Source organism: Camelina sativa, chromosome 6, assembly GCF_030686135.1.
Source record: "Camelina sativa cultivar CO46 ecotype springtype chromosome 6, ASM3068613v1".
Taxonomy (NCBI): Eukaryota; Viridiplantae; Streptophyta; class Magnoliopsida; order Brassicales; family Brassicaceae; genus Camelina; species Camelina sativa.
Genome location: NC_141885.1, coordinates 28,261,774 through 28,277,786, shown reverse-complemented (window position 1 = coordinate 28,277,786; position 16,013 = coordinate 28,261,774). Strand labels below are relative to the sequence as shown.

Genomic DNA, 16,013 nt, shown 5'->3' with positions numbered 1-16,013 from the left:
GTAACAAAAATAGGATTAGTGTCTCAGTACCAGAGATCTTTGAAAAAAGGATCATGATGGCATGTCCACAGATAATTAAAAACCGCCACAATTCACTCATTATCATCCATTCGTATTTGAAAATAGTCAAAACCAAAAAAAAACATCCAAATTTAGAAAAAACCATAATAAATCTTATATATATATATATATATATATATATATATACGTAACCTTTCATCTTCCTTTTTCTACCTATTCCTTTCCAATCCACGTCCAAAAAAAACAGAAAAAACAAAAAAAAAAAACAAAAAAAAATGAACACTCCAATAAAACTCGCCTTTCTCATTCTCTGCATCTCCCTCACCGCAACCGCATTCATAGTTCCAGAAAAACGCGACGCCGTTACACCAGAACACCTAAAGGCCGTCGATGGAATCTGCAGCGTTGTGCAAGACAAACGTCTATGTAGCATTACCCTAAGAAGCGTCCCAAGCAATGATCCAGCCGTTTTGGTCCGTTACTTAGCCACGGCCGCTGAAGCGTCCGTTAAAAAGGGTTTGAAGTTCCTCGAAGGGATCAAACCTAAATACAAAGGAAACGCCTTTGCCACAACTTGCATCACCGGCTGTGAAAAACAGCTACACAACGCCTTGGAAGACTTTGCAGATTTCTGGAAAGCCGCAGGAAAAAACCTATCGAGCATGGCTGACAACTACTTCACATGTAAGAAGAAGATGACTTCTATCTTCACTTACCATTCCACTTGTCTCGATGATATTTACGACAAGACGTTACACAAAGTGGTCGAAGGAGGGATTGGGCTTGGGAAAAGAATGAGTGGTGAGTCAGTGGATGTGTTCGCTGGAATGGGCAAAGTCTTTAACACTTTCAACATTAAGACAAAACTTAACCAGCAAGATACCGATGCCTTGCTCCCACCACCATTGTCCTTTTATTACTATTGATTTTATTTATCAATATATATTCTATATATTAAAAAAAATGTATAGCTTCCGTTGATGGTGCTGAATAATTTGCATCGATTGGGGTTTTCAGATATTTTTAGGAATCTTGTAACCAAAGGTTCCTTTTGATGTATGTTTGTAATTAATATGTTATGGATTATAATCATGTATGGACCTCGTGATTGGAAAGGATATGGAAAAGATGTGGTTATCTATCCAATAATAAAAACTTAATTAATAACGTATTTGGTGAATTGTCTTTTATTTTATCTGTATATACTTTTTATTTTATTTTATTTTATCTGGATTTTCTTTTTATTTATACTTTGTGTTAATTTTCTTTAAGAAAAAAAAAAGGCAAAAACCAAGGCATGAAAAAATTGATTCCCGGCCCGCATTATTCAGTGACAATAAAATTTGTTAACTATTGCTAATTAGTTCCATTTTGGATTTAGCATACAAACATCTTCCTCAGCCGAAGATGGATAACATTTCCGCGCTAATTATATATACGTTTGTCGATACAATCTTTTTTTTTTAATGTTTTCTTTGTAGTTTATATATACTCTTTCTATTGATTTTTGTTTAGTATGCAAAATATGTAGTTTTAGATTTTTTACATACGAAATCATCATGCTACTCACTCAAATTGTAGTGCTTTTTTAAACAAAAGATGATACTCATATTGGAAGTTTCCGCATTGTATCAGCACGTTACGAGATAGTGGTTTTTTTGGGTACGTGGTCTAAGTATAAACTGTGTAACAAACTGAATTGGCATGGTTTTTTTGGGTACATACGTGCTCATTTTATAAGAGTTAGTTTTAGGCCTTGAATGTGTACTAGATTTTAAGTAGTTTTTGGATTCTGATTCTTTGAAAAACTATTTTTTTACCATTCAAGATTTTCAAAAAATAGATTCCCTTGAATTTAGAGAAACTAGTTTTTGGGTGGTTTCTTGCAATTTCAAAGAGAAACTAAAAACCGTAATTTGTGGTTTTTGTAAAAAATAATTATTTTCAACGAGAACATCTAAAAACTAATTACCATTCATGGCCTTAAAGAAGGTTCTGAATAATTATAATTTAGTTGAAATATATATCTCACTACAAGAAAACATGGTGAAATTCTACTAAATTTCCTACGAAAATTTTGGTAAGAAAAAATTTCCTACGAAAATTTTGGTAAGAAAAAATTTCTACCAATAACTTACGATTACAGTACTACGTAAAACAATTGTTGTAGGAAACTGGTAGGAAATTTCCTTCAAATTTTAATACTGCAGACTAGTACTTAAACAATCGAATCGAAGTGAAAATAGCATATTATATATGCTTAACTGATATGTAGTGTAATCAAGAAGTTCATAACCAAGTTAACAAGGATTTTATGTAATTCGATTTTAATTTTAAAAATCCTATAAATTTTGTTTGGTTGGTTTGACCTGAGTCAGTCGATTTTCGGTTTAAGACCGATGATCAGTCCAAAATTTATCCATTCATGAATACCGATCAAATACCGATTAACTTCTTCATTGTTTTAAAAACGGAAATTAACGATTATATCTCTTTTTAGTTTATTTTGTGTCAATCAATACACCACACCTTCTAAACAGGGGACGTACGCCAAATTTACACTGCGGTGACCAATTTTAATCCTCACAATTAAGCAACTACAACAAAAATTAGTTGCAGTTAATTAAAGCTTTTCTGACCAAATATTGTCAGCCATTCGTCGACCGTACAACTCTCCCTCACCACCATGCAAAATCCATGCACGTCCCTAATTCTAGAAACCAAAAAGCTTCTATAAAAACCTCTAGAATCCATCACAATATCTACTGGCCCAAGTCATTCAACAACTTGGCTTTTATCTAATAAAGCCCCTCCTCTCCGATTAACCTTTAAATAAAACCGGAGGGAGAAAAAAACAAAAAAAAAAACAAAAATATAGAAAAAACCAAAAAAATGATTGGAAAAGTTGTTGTCTCCGTGGCCTCCATCCTCTTAATAGTTGGAGTAGCCATAGGAGTCGTTGCCTACATAAACAAAAATGGTGATACTAATCTGTCTCCGCAAATGAAAGCTGTTCAAGGAATTTGCCAGTCGACTTCCGACAAAGCTTCATGTGTCAAAACTCTCGAGCCGGTTAAGAGCGATAACCCAAACAAACTGATCAAGGCCTTCATGCTCGCTACACAAGACGCAATAACCAAATCGTCTAACTTCACGGGTAAAACCGAAGGAAACATGGGCTCGAGCATCTCGCCAAACAACAAAGCTGTTCTTGTGTACTGCAAGAGAGTTTTCATGTACGCTCTTGAGGATCTCTCTACCATTGTTGAGGAAATGGGTGAAGATCTTAGCCAGATCGGGAGCAAAATTGATCAGCTTAAACAATGGTTAACCGGTGTTTACAATTACCAAACTGATTGTCTTGACGATATCGAAGAAGACGATTTAAGAAAGACTATTGGAGAGGGCATTGCAAGCTCCAAGATTCTCACTAGCAACGCTATTGACATCTTCCACACTGTCGTTAGCGCCATGGCCAAGCTTAACATCAAGGTTGACGAATTCAAAAACTTTACAGGTGGAATCTTCACTCCTTCCGACAAAGGAGCAGCTCCCGCCAACAAAGGGGCCCCTCCTGTTGCTGATGGATCTCCCGTGGCCGACCCAGATGGTCCTGCTCGTCGTCTTCTTGAAGACATGGACCAGACCGGAACCCCAACATGGGTTTCGGGTGCTGACAGGAAGCTCATGGCTAAGGCTGGACGTGGCGGTAACGGCGGTGCTGCTAGGATCAAAGCGACCTTTGTGGTGGCTAAGGACGGAAGTGGACAGTTTAAGACGGTTCAACAAGCTGTTAATGCTTGTCCTGAGAAGAACCCAGGCCGATGCATCATCCACATCAAGGCTGGTATCTACAAAGAGCAAGTAATTATCCCTAAGAAGAAGAACAACATCTTCATGTTCGGAGATGGTGCAAGAAAGACCGTCATTACTTACAACAGAAGTGTTAAACTCAGCCCTGGAACCACCACTTCCCTTAGTGGCACAGTTCGTAAGTCTCACAAAATCCTAATCCACTAGTCCATTGATACAAAAAAAAAAGTAGATTATACAAGTAGTTGTATAAATATAACTCATGTTGTACATATTTTATTCTGCAGAGGTTGAATCAGAAGGATTCATGGCAAAATGGATCGGATTCAAGAACACTGCTGGTCCCATGGGACACCAAGCTGTGGCTATCAGAGTGAACGGAGACCGTGCTGTTATCTTCAACTGTAGGTTCGACGGTTACCAAGACACCTTGTACGTGAACAACGGTCGTCAGTTCTACAGAAACATTGTCGTTTCAGGAACAGTCGACTTCATTTTCGGCAAATCCGCAACCGTGATCCAAAACTCACTCATTGTTGTCCGTAAAGGAAACAAGGGACAATTCAACACAGTTACAGCCGATGGAAACGAAAAGGGATTAGCGATGAAAATTGGTATCGTCCTCCAAAACTGTCGCATTGTTCCCGACAAGAAACTAGCGGCGGAGAGATTAACCGTGGCGTCATACTTGGGAAGGCCGTGGAAGCAATACTCGACCACCGTGATTATGAACACCGAGATGGGAGACTTGATTAGACCAGAAGGTTGGAAGATCTGGGATGGGGAGAACTTCCACAAGTCATGCAGGTACGTTGAGTACAACAACCGTGGACCAGGAGCTATCACTAACAGAAGAGTCGATTGGGTTAAGATCGCCAGGTCTGCAGGTGAGGTCAATGACTTCACTGTTGCTAACTGGTTAGGCCCGATTAACTGGATTCAAGAGGCCAATGTTCCTGTCACGCTTGGATTATAAATCAAATAAAATTTCTAAAAAAAAAGTAGTACGTGCTCATGTAAAAGGTGAAAGTACAACGTCGTTTTCGATATATAGGAATAATCTGCATGCGCGGGGAGATGAAGTTGTAAGATTTACTTTTTGTTTGTCTCACGTATGAAAGATGAGAAAAAAAAAATTATGTTGTTTGATTTTAATTTTTATGTTTTTGGAAGATGAAAACTTGTCTGCTGTGTTGTACCTATGTTTAATAAACTTTTTAAAATATATAGTTTTATTTAATTTGTGTTATTTTATGATGTTGTCAATTCTCAAATTTATCAAAATTTATGGACATAGATATACAAACAATATTACTTGCTTTATCTGAAATTTCCAATAAAAAAAATTACCACCATCAGACGATTTCTAACGAGGAAAAGATTTTGACTTTCTCATCCACCTTGGTTAGATTTGTTAATAAATTAAGATTGGCTCTGCAAACACGACAAATCACTCATGCAACTCACAATAAATGAAAAAATAGCTGAGAGTCAGTCATAGTTCACAAATCACAATAAATGAAGTGCGATAAGCTCTCCAGCACCAAATTCATAATTGCTAAAATTAATCAGCAAAAAGATTACGCACACACAATCTCCTTGGAGACATCAATAACCAGACTAACTAAATGCGATCAATTTCTTTTCTTTTTTATTAACCCCAAGATAAAGAAAATAAAGGAAACTGTTAAAAATATATGAGTTTTTCTTGTTAACTTAATGTTATTTACATATTCTCAAAGATACTAATCTTCTTTTTCCAACGGCTAATTCTAACGGCTAGTTGATAATCCTATCCAATCTCTTTATTTTTATTTTCCAAATAAGCTTACGAGTTCCACAATAAACTTTCATCTTTATAAAATAATAATGATGGTTCATATCAACAAGCTTAGAAGACATCTCGATTGTCTTCAGATACCATCGTCGGAGCGGAGAAGGAGATTTGTCAAGCGATTATAACTGATATTTTTTGTTTCCACACATCATTAAACCTTGTAAAAAAATATATGTATAAAATATACTCCCTCCGTTTCAAAATATAAGATGTTTTAGAGAAGTTTTTTTGTTTCATAATATAGGATGTTTTCAAGTTTTCATTCAACTTTTAGATTAATTTAGTATTTTTTATTATGCAATATTGTTTCTGGTTGAACTTGTTAAAAGTAAAGATTTCTTAATCTACATGTTTTAGTTAAAACATCCTATATTTTGAAACGGATGAAGTATATATTATTGAACTACCTACCTACAAAGCTGAAATATTTGCATCTCATTGATTTTCTCTTCCCCCTTGAAATTTATTTTTTACAACCTTTTGTTTGTTTTTTGTTTGTTTGAAAGTTGATTTATTAGCTTCCAAGTTTTTAGAATTTTAAATTTGCAATATGATGTGAAAATTAACTTAGATATTGGATATTGTCGTATATTTATTAACAAATTTTATTTATTTATATTTATTAATAATACATAAAATAAATAATTTTGTAATAAAAATTAAGCAGAATTTAGATCATATATACCATTTGACTAAGTTTATAATAATGACTATTTAAGAAAGTTAATCCCAAATACCCATAATTATAGACGTAAGACTGAATTGATGAAATTACTTATTAAGATTTGGAACTGCAAATTTACCAAAACCCTCTGTCATCTGTTATTTTAAGCCTTGTTGACCAAATATTCTCAGCCATTCGTCAACCCACGTCTATCCCTCAGCATGCAAAATCCATGCACGTCCCTAATTTTAGAAACCAGAAAGCTTCTATATAAACCTCCATAATCCATTGCAATATATACTGGCCAAATTCATTCAACAACTTGGCTTTTATCTAATAAAGCCCCTCCCTCTCCTATTAACCTTTAAATAAAACCGGAGGGAGAGAAAAAAAAAAAAAAAAAAAAAATGATCGGAAAAGTTGTTGTCTCGGTGGCCTCCATCCTCTTAATAGTGGGAGTAGCCATTGGAGTTGTTGCCTTTATAAACAAAAATGGTGATACTAATCTATCTCCACAAATGAAAGCGGTGCAAGGAATTTGCCAGTCGACTTCCGACAAAGCCTCATGTGTCAAAACTCTCGAGCCGGTCAAGAGCGAAGACCCAAACAAACTGATCAGGGCCTTCATGCTCGCTACAAAAGACGCAATTACCAAATCGTCTAACTTCACGGATAAAACCGAAGGAAACATGGGCTCGAGCATCTCGCCAAACAACAAAGCTGTTCTTGAATACTGCAAGAGAGTTTTCATGTACGCTCTTGAGGATCTCGCCACCATTATTGAAGAAATGGGTGAAGATCTTAACCAGATCGGGAGCAAATTCGACCAACTTAAACAATGGTTAACCGGTGTTTACAATTATCAAACTGATTGTCTTGACGATATCGCAGAAGACGATTTAAGAAAGACTATTGAAGAGGGCATTTTAGACTCCAAGATTCTCACTAGAAACGCTATTGACATCTTCCACACCGTCGTTAGCGCTATGGCCAAGATTAATAACAAGGTTGACGAATTCAAGAACGCGACAGGAGCAACTCCTGTCAACAAAGGAGCCCCTCCTGTTGGTGATGAGTCTCCCGTGGCTGACCCAGATGGTCCTGCTCGTCGTCTTCTTGAAGACATGGACGAGACCGGAATCCCAACATGGGTTTCAGGTGCTGACAGGAAGCTCATGGCTAAGGCTGGACGTGGCCGTAGAGGCGGCGGTACTGGTGGGATCAGAGCGACCTTTGTGGTAGCTAAGGACGGAAGCGGACAGTTTAATACAGTTCAAGCAGCCGTTAATGCTTGTCCTGAGAAGAACCCAGGCAGATGCATCATCCACATCAAGGCGGGTGTCTACAGAGAGCAAGTAATCATTCCTAAGAAGAAGAACAACATCTTCATGTTCGGAGATGGTGCAAGAAAGACTGTCATTACTTACAACAGAAGTGCTGGTCTCAGCCCTGGAACCACCACATCCCTTAGTGCCACAGTTCGTAAGTCTCACCAAACCCTAATTCACTAGATAGGTTACAGATTATTTTCCCTACATAGTTCATGTTATATATATATATATATATATTATCGTGTAGAGGTTGAATCGGAAGGATTCATGGCGAAATGGATGGGATTCAAGAACACTGCCGGTCCCATGGGACACCAAGCCGCAGCTATTAGAGTGAACGGAGACCGTGCCGTGATCTTCAAATGTAGGTTTGACGGTTACCAAGACACCTTTTACGTGAACAACGGTCGTCAGTTCTACAGAAACTGTGTCATCTCAGGCACAGTCGACTTCATGTTCGGAAAATCCGCAACTGTGGTCCAAAATTCACTCATTGTTGTCCGTAAAGGAAGCAAGGGACAATACAACACGGTCACAGCTGATGGAAATGAAATTGGATTTGCGGTGAAAATCGGTATCGTCCTCCAAAACTGCCGCATCGTTCCTGACAGGAAACTAACGCCAGAGAGATTCACCGTGGCGTCATATTTGGGAAGGCCGTGGAAGAAATTCTCGACCACCGTGATTGTCAACACTGAGATGGGAGATTTGATTAGACCAGAAGGTTGGAGGATTTGGGATGGGGAAAGTTACCACACGACATGTAAGTACATTGAGTACAACAACCGTGGACCAGGAGCTAACACTAACAGAAGAGTTAATTGGGCTAAGATCGCTAGGTCTGCAGGTGAAGTCAATGGCTTCTCTGTTGTTAACTGGTTAGGTCCGATTAACTGGATTCAAGAAGCCAATGTTCCTGTCACGCTTGGAATATAAAAGCGTTTATGAATATATTAAAAACATAGTACGTGTTCATGTAAAAGGTAAAAAAATACAACATATTCTATAGGATTATATAATATGCGTGGGAAAATTGAGTTGTATAACATTTGCTTTTTGTTTGTCTCACGAATGAAAAATGTGGAATTTTTTTTTCTTTTAAGTTGTACTTTTTGTTTTTGTTTTTTTTTTTTTTTTTGTTGTAGTATGAAATTAATTCATCCTCTATGTTGAATAATCTTTTAAAAAACCTATAAGTCATCTAAAATTTATCTTATGTTGTCGTCAATTCAAATAATTTATTAAAATTATGCAATTTAGTATATCTATATTTTTAGTTAGAGGTGACTTTTTTTTGTTTTGTCAACATTTATATATTTTTTTTGTCATCTGAAATTATATTACTTCAACTTTTGAAACCAAGGGATTACAAGCTTTACCACCACAATCTATCCCTCATAATCCATAAAACCTCCTCTACAAACGTGAACAACATACAATTGCAAGATTTACAAAAAAATGGTCAGCCTAATATGTAGAGGGAAACTAACCCCAAAAAACCGACGGCCTTTAAGCCTCTATGTTCCAAACCCCAAAAACATAGGCCACTCAAACATAGGACAAACCCCTCTCTTCACTGAAGACACGCAATAACCATCTTGGAGGCCCTGACGCAACATACGATTGACTCCGTAAATCATCAGTAACGCTCTGGGCAATAAGGTTTGCTCCTCTGTTTGCTGCACCAACTTCCAACTCCACATCCCAGTTTGCAAAAGGCACCAGGAACCGATTCAAAGCAACTGCTTGTGGTTTAAAGGACGGCCAAGCGCTTGGGCGTAGAACCACATTTACCAGAACTTTAACCATACATGCAAAGATGATTTTATCCACTTTATGCCTCGCCATACTTTCCATTGCCCAAAGGAGGCAACGAAGGTTCGCATCTTCTTTCGAATGGATATTAGCAAAAATTTTAGCTCCACATCCCAGTTTGCATAACTTTTGTCAACATATATATATGTGGTAACTATTTTTAGCGACATTTAAATCACAAATTCCCAGTTTATATATGGACGTGATAAATGACGAAAATACCCTTGTTAAGATTTGGAACTGCGAAAATACCAAAACCCTCGTCCTTTCCTGAGAGTTTTATCGTCCTTTCCTGAGAGTTTTATCTTTTTCTCGACGGCGACGAGAGAAACCGCCGTCACGAGCTCGAAAGTATCACCGTTCATTCTGCCAATCAACCAAACAGATCGAAACATAAATTCAAAAATTTATGCTAAAAAGGAAAAAAAAAAAAAAACATGAGGAGGTTGATTCGGGCTTATTTCTTGAGTAATCTGGTTAGATCTTGCTCGAGAGGTCCGCATTTAAACGATCGTCGTATCACACTCTCGTCTAAGATGGTTCGTCTGTACACCACCGGTACGTTTGTTTCTTCAATGTTGGAATCAAATCTCGATTTTTTTTCTAATTGTTGATTGAATTTGGGATCTATGACTGCAGAAACGGAACCTCAGTTGTCTCCGGATCTTATTAAGATAATGGATCAGAGGTTATCGGCCATAGAACATCGAAATGCTTTTCTTCAGAAGCTTATCAACCAGGTAAAATCCAATTTAAGCTCATCATCATGGCTTTGTATTAAAGAGATACCAAGTGTTTTTGATTCTTGACATAACTGTGCTCTCTGTTGTTTGAAGACAGCCTGAGTACTCACCTGAAGAGTTTTCAAGAGCTAATAAGGAGCTTCGGAAGCTGAGAGATTCAATGGAGCTGATCAATTATTTGAGGGCCAAACAAAAGGTAGTGACTTTTTTTTGCATTACAGTCTCTTATCTGTTCCCAAGAATCATCACTGATTGATTAGGTTTTTTTGAACTTCTTTTGGCAGGAGATTGATGGACTGAGATCCCTGGTTTCGGAAAGCTCGGATGATAAGGATATGCTTGATATGGCTGTTAGTGAATTAGATGAGGCGATGGAAGAAGAAAAAAGACTTCAAACTTTATTGCTTAAGTCTTTGCTTCCTAAAGATGAAGCTGATGAGAGGGATTGCATTTTGGAGGTGAGAGCAGGTACACCTATACACCACTCGTTTCCAACTTCATTTATGAACTTCAAAAAGCTGTCTTCAGTTTTTTGTATTTTGACAGATAACTGAATATCTTGGTTAGGTACTGGTGGAGAAGAGGCTTCTTTGTTTGCTATGGACATATTCAGAATGTAAGTTCATTCATATAGTGTTGTATCCTTCTTTGTATTTGAACTTAAATTCTTTGGAATACTGATAGGTACGAAAGGTATTCACAAAAGAAAGGTTGGAAGTTCGATATTGTAGATATCACTGAGTCGGATATGAGAGGATATAAAGTAAGTATGTTTTTTTTTTGTTCTTCTGTGATTATTAGTATTTCACTATTGCTCTGTTCTAGTGCATCTAAGATCTTGAATGTAATTGCTAGGAAGCCAGTGCTGCAATATGTGGAGCCAGTGTCTACGGAAAACTTAAGTTCGAGAGTGGTATTCACAGGGTTCAGGTATGTTATATCTATGATTCACATTCTGATTTTTTTTGAATCTTCATACATATTCACATAATGTTCTCTAGTTATTCACACTTGAAACTTCTTTCCACAGCGTATTCCTATCACAGAGAAATCTGGACGAATTCACACCAGCGCTGTATCGGTTGCCATCCTTCCCCAGGCTGATGAGGTACCAAAGTTCCTCCAATTTGTGTTTTGACACCATATTACAAACTTAAGTTTTCTTTTAGTTATCGATTAATATTACGAGTTACAAACTTACATACTCTTTCATCATCTGTCTTACTGATGGCTACTTACAGGTAGATGTTCAGCTAAGGAATGAAGATTTGAGGATTGATACTTACAGGTCTGGTGGCTGCGGTGGTCAACACGCCAACACAACAAACAGCGCAGTCCGAATAATCCATCTTCCAACGGGGATGATGGTCTCAATCCAAGATGAAAGATCACAACATATGGTAGTGGACATTCATCTTACGCACTACCCCTCACTAGTTTCACTCCCTCAAATTGAAACATCGTACTGAACATTTTCATTTCTTTGTAACAGAACAGAGCCAAAGCACTAAAAGTGCTCTGTGCAAGGCTCTATGAAATTGAAAGATTAAGAATACAGAGCAGTCGATCAAAGCTACGGTCGGAACAGGTACATATGAAATAAACAATATATTTATTATGTTATCAGTCATCCGTACATCACTTTCTTGCCTAGCTGATCGATGCGTAATCTCATTGAAAGATTGGCAGCGGAGATCGATCTGGACGAATCCGTACATACAATTTTCCACAAGGGCGAGTGACGGATCACCGTGTGGGAATCACTCACCATGCCATTGAAGATATGATGCAGGGAGAGAACCTGGACATGTTCATTGATGCCCTTCTCTTACGCCAAGAAATGGACGCAATTGCTTCATTCAGCTCCACTTCATGACTGACACAAAGGTAGACCAAACCCTTTTATAGCTTGTCATCAGCTGCGACAACAGTTAGCAGTAGTAATAAAAATCCATTGAAAGCTGGGAAATTTAAAGGAGAGAAAGAAAATAGAGAGAAAGAAAGAGCCAGGGAAGAGGCAGTGCATGGGTAGAGACAAAAGTCGTTTAGTGTTTTAGTAAACTCAATCCATGCTCTGCTTGTTCCCTGTCTATCTCATTTACCAAGTTTGTCTTCCTCTATGGCTTGCTTACCTTAGAAATTGGCCAGGATCCTTGACTTTTGTTTGAGTTTCTGTTTATTTCTTAGGTTTAAATAGATTATGGAATCGTGTTCATGTACGCCTTTTGTGATGTACTACACAAGCATTCACCAGAAAAGATTTGTACTCCCTTGTTTTGCAAAGTCTTGTACTGGGATCAATCTGTGGCTAAAGCAGAGTACAACCATTATTAATCCCTTTGCTATTGGTAACCCTCTGACTTACCTGGAGGGTTCCACTTTGTACGACTGTGTTTTTTTTTTTATTGGTAAAATCGTAAGGTAGAGATATAATTAAGCTGCCACGTGGTAGGACCCAAAGCACATCGCAAGTACACTACTACATTATCGTTGGTTGATGTTTTAAAATCAGTACACTTTCAAGTACTGGTACTACACAGCCTCTCTATACATCGGGAATCATTCTGATTTGTTTAATTTGAAAACAAACTTTGGATTGGTTGAGTTTTAAGAATTTATAACAAAATGAATAAGCTTGGTTATGAATCCCCCCTGATATTATATAGTATAGAATTTATTGATTTTTTTAATCAAGTAATAAGAACATCGAAATCAGAGAGATCCCATTCTGTTATTGCTTCATCTTCTTTATAAATCTCGGTACCAACATCTACCGATGTCCAAATCCTCCTCGCCGGAGTCGTACCGGGATCCTACAAACATAACCATATCAAAACCCAAACCGAAAATTTAAAAAGTTTCGACCAAGAAATTAAAAAAAAAAAACCAACGGTTCATTCAATCACCTGGTAGAAGTAAAGCCTACTGGACAAACCACCAACATCAAGCTCCCAAGTTCTCGGGTCACCCACCCAACCATCACCCAACCGGGTCGGATACCCATATTCACCCCAAACCGGGTGAGGCAAAAGCTGTACAATCTCCTGAGCTTGTGGGTTACTGTAAGCATCACAAGTCCCCACCGGAAGCTCGAGATGCTCCGCGTTTCCCGGCGCACAGTAAACATGGTAAGCCTCGTAAGGGAAACTCCGGGGGTCTGTGCGGTGGACTCTGGTGCCGTTTCGAAACGTGTGGTACGGTGGACAGTTGTGTAGACTCTTGGGGTTGCACCAAAGTGCAGCTTCGGGGTTTATAATCATCTCCGAGTAACGAGTTACGTCGGTGGTTACGTCACCGTCGCAGGGCTGGCCGTTGTTTTTCCAGCAGCTTCCGATGTCAACAAGGTAGAACTGACTCTTTGGTCCTCCTCCTTGTTTTATATTTAGCGTTAGCCTCACTTTGAAGTTTGGTGACTCCGTAAGCTATACCAAAACATGTATCACTATTTCATCACCAAAACGTGAATACTAATTGACAAAATTCATTTTTGTTGTTGTTGTTACTTACTGTTTTGAGCATTTCTCTAGTGTCATAATGGTACCCACCAGAGAATCCTTTAGTGGCATCAGCTCTGAGGTAAAGCATAAGCCATGGGTACTTATCTGAAGTCTTAAGCTTGTGTTTAAACAGCCAACCACCAACACCAACTCTCTTCTCCCACACTACCTCGTAATAACTTATCCCATCCAACTCCTTTCCCAAATCTGCCTCCACCTCGTACGTACCATTGAACCATCCCTTCATGGTCTGACCATCTCGCAGAAGCTCGGTCTTTCCGTGGTTCAGCGTCGGTTGGTTCATACAACCGCTTCCGAAACAGGGGAATAATCCGGGTTGACTGAAAGGTGGGATCTTTTTACCGTTTTGAGGACAAAGACCAGATTTGGTGTCGTAGTTTCCGTTTTTGAGCATTACCATCCAGAAACTCCATGGGTTTGGTTTGTCTGAGACTAGACAGAGAGAGCCTAAGTAGAGTTCTTTCTCGACCGCGTAAAGGTCAGGGTTATGCAACGCTGCATCTGATATGATTCCTGGTTTAGGCTTTCCGACCCCTAGCTCGTTATCCGACTCAGTTACCTTGTGCGCCAAGGAATACCCACCTGCTAGAAATTATAGTTTAAAAACAGAGAAAACAGAGGAGGGAGACCGGAGAAGAAGAGGAAGAAGCTTACTTGTTGTGTTGTTTGATTGGTCTGTTATGTGTGGTGAATGATTCAATGTAATGTGTGCTTTGCTGCATTTAGAGGAGACATCGAAGCAATCAGCGGCTCGAGGACTACCCATGTGAGGAGCTTCGAAGCCAACCTCATTGCAGAATTTCCAAGCTTCAAACGCCACTCTGAGACCATCTCTCTTCATCCCGGGATCTCCAACCGCTGATCCCTCGTCCCCATGAACCAGGAGAAGCAAGCTTATCACGGACAGGATTAGAGCCAATTGCTTCATTTGTTTTTTTTCCTCTGCTTCTGCATTCAGTTTTCCCTAGTGTTTTTGTTAATTAAAGCTTTTGTTTGAGTGGACTGTAGTGGTAGTTGGTGAATAATTCAATCTGTAATGAATGCTTCCAAAAGTCAAAGAAGCTGTTAGTCTTCTTTGTTATCTTAATGGCGAGTAATGAGGGAGTAAACCATGACTTGCTCTTTTCGATCCAGATCAAAGCACTGCATTTTAATGATTAAAATGTTTTGATCATACATTCTAATAGTAATAATATGCATTGCGTTCAAAGTGAAGTGATTATCTTAAAACCAGGTGAAACCGAATCCTGTGATTCAAATCCATCAAGACCTAAACATAATTAAAGACCTAAAATGTTTAGATACAGTATATCAATTATACTTAACTAAACTTAATTAGGACTCTAAATCCTGATTAAGATTGAACCGGAAATAACCGGTGTTCTGATTTGTGGATACAATCATAATACCATTGTTGATTGCTTGCACTCTAGAGACCTTAACATATAATAAAAGTAAGTTTCGAACTTTCTCTTCTCAATTCAAAAGATGGGTTTCAAAGTTTGCGTCTCATCTTTGCATTCTTTTATGTCACTAGGCCCATGGGCTAATAATGGCTTTAGTCAGCAGTATTAAAAGTTTATTGGTTGGGTCCGTTTCCAAATTCAACAAGATCCATAGATTCGGGATTCGGGTTCCCGGGGCGGGTCAAGATTGATTTTTATAGTTTCAAACATTGTACTGTGTAGGTAAAGGAATAAGGATCTAGCTAGCTAGGGGTGTATTTGATTAACACCGGGAATTTAGGTCTATTCGACACGTGACCCGATTCTCCAAAAGATTTAGTGAGAATCGAACACCTTTCAACTTTTTTCTTCATCCGGAAGAAAACAAAAAAAGTCAAATTTTTAGTTGAACTGTGTGATAAAGACCCAATCAAGTGAATTAGTGAACTCAATTAGTGTCACCTAATAGATTTCTTAAACTAAATATAAATAAAATGGAAGGATAATGTTTTTTTTATTTGTCCATTTGTAAAGGTTGGTGTGTTAGGTTTTATAATAGTTAAACCTTGATTATACTCTCGTTTGTAAAACTACATAAATAAAATCTAATTTTTTTGAACATATTCCAAAACCACTAATCATCAAGACTAGAGTGATAAACACCGGAAAAGAAAAGAAAAGAAGAATGAATAGCAAAAAGAAAAGAATTGAATGAATAGAGTAGAAAGATGTTTAATTCCTCTAGTTTGTTTACCATTAAAATGTTGGATCTGATTTGACTTCAAGTGTAGGAAAATATGAACGTTGTGAAACGGTAACAAATCTT

The 16,013-nt window shown here is 37.9% G+C and overlaps 5 protein-coding genes and 1 long non-coding RNA gene across 12 annotated transcripts; 4 read left to right on the top strand and 2 right to left on the bottom strand.

The window, feature by feature from the left end:
* Positions 1 to 211: 211 nt before the first annotated feature.
* On the top strand, positions 212 to 1,192 carry LOC104793686 (putative pectinesterase/pectinesterase inhibitor). Its single transcript, XM_010520093.3, has one exon. The coding sequence runs from the start codon at positions 297 to 299 to the stop codon at positions 945 to 947; it is 651 nt and encodes a 216-aa protein (XP_010518395.1). The 5' UTR covers positions 212 to 296; the 3' UTR covers positions 948 to 1,192.
* Positions 1,193 to 2,722: 1,530 nt separating this feature from the next.
* On the top strand, positions 2,723 to 5,157 carry LOC104793684 (pectinesterase 5-like). Its single transcript, XM_087455340.1, has 2 exons — positions 2,723 to 4,012; positions 4,122 to 5,157. Exons 1-2 carry the CDS (start codon positions 2,914 to 2,916, stop codon positions 4,808 to 4,810), a joined length of 1,788 nt encoding a protein of 595 aa, XP_087311466.1. The 5' UTR covers positions 2,723 to 2,913; the 3' UTR covers positions 4,811 to 5,157.
* A 1,430-nt stretch (positions 5,158 to 6,587) lies between these two features.
* On the top strand, positions 6,588 to 8,857 carry LOC104793685 (pectinesterase 4-like). Its single transcript, XM_087455336.1, has 2 exons — positions 6,588 to 7,817; positions 7,914 to 8,857. Exons 1-2 carry the CDS (start codon positions 6,743 to 6,745, stop codon positions 8,600 to 8,602), a joined length of 1,764 nt encoding a protein of 587 aa, XP_087311462.1. The 5' UTR covers positions 6,588 to 6,742; the 3' UTR covers positions 8,603 to 8,857.
* An 886-nt stretch (positions 8,858 to 9,743) lies between these two features.
* Positions 9,744 to 12,558, top strand: LOC104793683 (peptide chain release factor 1, mitochondrial). 6 transcript variants are annotated; one of them, XR_015560119.1, is made up of 11 exons: positions 9,744 to 10,039; positions 10,121 to 10,221; positions 10,322 to 10,420; positions 10,509 to 10,692; positions 10,792 to 10,840; positions 10,909 to 10,987; positions 11,084 to 11,154; positions 11,255 to 11,332; positions 11,466 to 11,624; positions 11,717 to 11,812; positions 11,906 to 12,558. XR_015560119.1 is itself a non-coding variant. In XM_010520091.3 (11 exons), exons 1-11 carry the CDS (start codon positions 9,919 to 9,921, stop codon positions 12,098 to 12,100), a joined length of 1,236 nt encoding a protein of 411 aa, XP_010518393.1. In that variant the 5' UTR covers positions 9,744 to 9,918; the 3' UTR covers positions 12,101 to 12,558. The 6 variants fall into 6 exon arrangements, 5 of the variants coding, with proteins under 5 accessions (XP_010518393.1, XP_010518394.1, XP_087311463.1 ...); XM_010520091.3 differs by having other exon boundaries at positions 11,080 to 11,154; XM_010520092.3 differs by having other exon boundaries at positions 10,318 to 10,420; positions 11,080 to 11,154.
* On the bottom strand, positions 11,677 to 12,496 carry LOC147943067 (uncharacterized). 2 transcript variants are annotated; one of them, XR_015560121.1, is made up of 2 exons: positions 12,357 to 12,496; positions 11,677 to 12,143 (listed from the first exon to the last, which is right to left on the bottom strand). It is a non-coding gene; the product is annotated as an uncharacterized LOC147943067 (long non-coding RNA). The 2 variants fall into 2 exon arrangements; XR_015560120.1 differs by having other exon boundaries at positions 12,327 to 12,390.
* A 234-nt stretch (positions 12,559 to 12,792) lies between the features above and the next one.
* LOC104793682 (uncharacterized) lies at positions 12,793 to 14,743 on the bottom strand. The gene is made up of 4 exons (XM_010520090.3): positions 14,397 to 14,743; positions 13,732 to 14,324; positions 13,131 to 13,646; positions 12,793 to 13,037 (listed from the first exon to the last, which is right to left on the bottom strand). The coding sequence occupies exons 1-4, from the start codon at positions 14,668 to 14,670 to the stop codon at positions 12,915 to 12,917; spliced, it is 1,506 nt and encodes a 501-aa protein (XP_010518392.2). The 5' UTR covers positions 14,671 to 14,743; the 3' UTR covers positions 12,793 to 12,914.
* Positions 14,744 to 16,013: the final 1,270 nt, after the last annotated feature.